Source organism: Gavialis gangeticus, unplaced genomic scaffold, assembly GCF_001723915.1.
Source record: "Gavialis gangeticus isolate Ggan-Ray unplaced genomic scaffold, GavGan_comp1, whole genome shotgun sequence".
NCBI lineage: Eukaryota > Metazoa > Chordata > Crocodylia > Gavialidae > Gavialis > Gavialis gangeticus.
In genome coordinates this window covers 382,607-385,707 of record NW_017729031.1, presented here as the reverse complement: position 1 = coordinate 385,707, position 3,101 = coordinate 382,607, and the positions used below count along the sequence as shown (strand labels likewise).

General features: G+C 38.5%; 1 protein-coding gene across 16 annotated transcripts in view; it reads right to left on the bottom strand.

The window, feature by feature from the left end:
• The window catches only part of BAZ2B (bromodomain adjacent to zinc finger domain 2B), a 327,194-nt gene that overhangs the window by 157,291 nt on the left and 166,802 nt on the right, over positions 1-3,101 (bottom strand). For 12 of the 16 annotated variants that reach the window (XM_019522327.1, XM_019522336.1, XM_019522329.1 and 9 more), the window contains exon 3: positions 316-504. The exons of the other annotated variants lie outside the window; for them this stretch is intronic. In XM_019522327.1, coding sequence (XP_019377872.1) covers positions 316-504 — 189 coding nt within the window. The remainder of the gene's footprint in view (positions 1-315; positions 505-3,101) is intronic. 16 annotated transcript variants of the gene reach the window in all.

Sequence of the window (3,101 nt, the reverse complement as noted above, 5' to 3'; positions counted from 1 at the left end):
GCCTGTGTTTCCATCATATCTAATGTGCTGGCACAGGCAAGAGCTGCTAGACACATGATTGCTGTGTGGCTCCATTGCTCCTGCGCTAGGTCAGGGGAGCGCACGTGTGTTCTCCGCCAAACCCTTATTTCTCCTCTTCTCATTTTAGGAGCATGCTTAACTTTATCCAGTCACAGAGCTTAAAGGGTCTTTGCCAAAGGAGAACTGAACCTTTTCTAGCTGTTTGATGTACATTCAAATCACTCTTTGTTTACTTCGATTAGGACAGTTAATTGTTCCTTCTTCAGTTCAATATTCTTTGTAACACACGTTTACCTGGAAAAGGTGCTAGTTGGGGATGTGCTGCTAAGGCTGTGGGTGTACCAAGTGTCCCCAAGCCACCAAACTCTGAATGCCCTGAGCTGGCTGTATGTAGACCAAAGACTGGGTGGCTGACCATTGGGAAGGCACTCGACACTGTGGACAGGTTACACGGTTGATCCCCAGCTGTTCTGAATAAATGTCCTGAGGGGAAAAAACAACACTTGAAATTGTACTATCAAAACAGATGCTAATCATGTGAAGCCCAACCCTCATGCTTACAGAAAAGTTATAAAAAATTGTTTCGTATTTGTAGAACTGTTGTACAGTTTTATATTTATTTCCAATCAGATTTTTCTCTGTAACATTTCCTTTTGGTTCTTATAAAACACAGTTATTATCTGGAAACATTAGCAACTGTAATAAAATATTTTAAATAAAGATAGAAATTAACAATACATATATCATTTTTGGTTTTTTAAGCCGTGGAAAATAATCATATTTGCTTTATATAGTAGAGTAGCATCAGAGGCAGGTTACAGGCCCTAATGGACAAGAACTATTTGACAGTAGATTTGTCTGTACTATTTAGAGGCATGTTCTCTTGTACTTAGTCAGGCAAAACTTTAAATTTTCCTTCAGTAAGAGGACCTGCAAATTAGGCTTCTGGCAAATTAATCATGAATCAGAAACAAAGTTTTGGATGTTTAAAGTTACTAAAACACAAAAAGGTCAAAGATTCCACAATGTTACTAAACTTCTGAAGACCTAAAATAAGTTATTTGGAAAATGAGCTTCAGAGAACTTTTAATTTAAAATATTCCCTTTCATAAATCTAATTATATCATATCAACTCGCTTTCTGACTGGAACACTCAAAGATGAAGTAACTAAAAAGGCATAATTTCTGTTTACAAAAACCAGAGTAATATGTCCTTAATGTATTGTGTTCAATTAGGTGTTTCATGATCCTTTCTATTGGTTCAGATAATTTAACTAGCACTGACACAATGATTCTGTGATACCTAGAATCATTCCTAAAACTTTCTTTTAAAGGTACACTTCTTACTTTCATACTTTTTAATGAAAAGTTGCATATTTGTTAGCATATTGGCCAAGTCATCCAGCACTCCTAAGAAACCACCATCTGGACCTGGTGATTGGTTACTCATTAATTAGTTTATTTTAAGACCTTCTCTTTTGACATTTTACTGTCATATTTGAACAAAGTACATCTGATGTTTTAAATTTTAAAGATGCACATTTATGGCTATGTTACAATTGGTTAGCTATCTATCCTCCATATTGGGTAAGGATTTTAATCATTTTTTTTTTATTGGACTTGTAATTTTAGAAGCAAAACTGACTTTCTAAAATGAAATACTGGGTTTTGATATGATCCTTCTCATACGACTCTTAGGCTGAACATTTGAGTTGGTCTTACCTGTGGGCCAAAATTATATTTTGAAAAGTCCAATAAAAGTCTTTTTTGGGCTCTAGAACAAGCTGGCCCAAAGAAACAAACAGGCAGGGAATTGAGGAACTGCTTTCTACACACTGCCCTAATTTGACACCAGATCAGTTTATATACAGGTCCTCCATCATTAGTGTTTTATTAGCTGTAATTATCTGTGCTCTCCCTCTCCATTAAGCACTCAATATCTTTTCCCCCAATCTACAGAGTGGTGGTAATTTCACTGATTTGAGATTTGTGCCCACACAATTTATACTTCCATTTCCTACAGAGAAAGGTACTTTAGATTGTTTGGAATCTTTAAAGGAAAGTACTCTCCTACTACTGCTACAACCTAATCTGTCCCTGATAAGTATTAAAATAATTCAATGTATTTTTTTGTCATTATACCATATTTCAGAAATGTATACAAGTTAAGGTTCTCTTGTACTGCAAGGCATTTTAATTCACTTAGTTCAGTACTTTGCTTTTGATGCAATTTACCATTACTTCATCTTCATACCATTTCATCTTCTTCAATTAACTGCATCTTATCATAATCTTAGATTGTGAGCTTCTCTTGGCCAGAGTGCTCTAGTTTATTATCTGTGTATCACTAAGTCCAAAAAAGCTCTGATCCTTCACTGGATCATGTAAATGATACAAATAACAAACATAAACGTGACTATCATCTTCTCTACCTTCTCATAGGTCGGGACCTATTAAAATCATGATTTTGCAAATTTCATGGAAAAAATTAAATGTCCTTGAAAAGTGTGAGAAAAAAAAAAACAAACAAAATAAAACTTACTGAAAACAAAATGCTGGCTCCCCAAAGGGAGCCAGCTGTCCTCACGGTGCTGTGACCCAACCACATAGCCCACTGGGCAGGGGGGGAAGGCAGGAAGGTGAGCTACCGGCACACAAGAGAACCCAACATGGCTACCGCCCCCACCCCTTGCCACTGACTGGCTGAGAGAGCTACCTGTCATGCAACCCCTCCTGTGTCCACCAACTGGTGGCAAGGGGCAGGGCTGCATAATGGACAGCTCCCACAATCAATCGATAGCAAGAGGGAGGGCCATACGACGGACAACTCTTGCAGCCAATCAGAAGTGGGGGGGATGCAACAGAGCCCCTCAGCCAAACAGAGGAATGTGGGGGGAAGGGCAGCCATCATAAATCTTTGCAAATAGCTGCCAGCCCTGTGATCTGCCCATGAAATTGGCTGACTGCCTCCTTGAGCTGGGCAGACCCCTACTAATAGAGACCTATTGAATTTGTAGTTTTACAGATTTTACAGATTCCACAGAGTCCAGGCAATGCCTATAAAATCGGGGGGGGGGGGG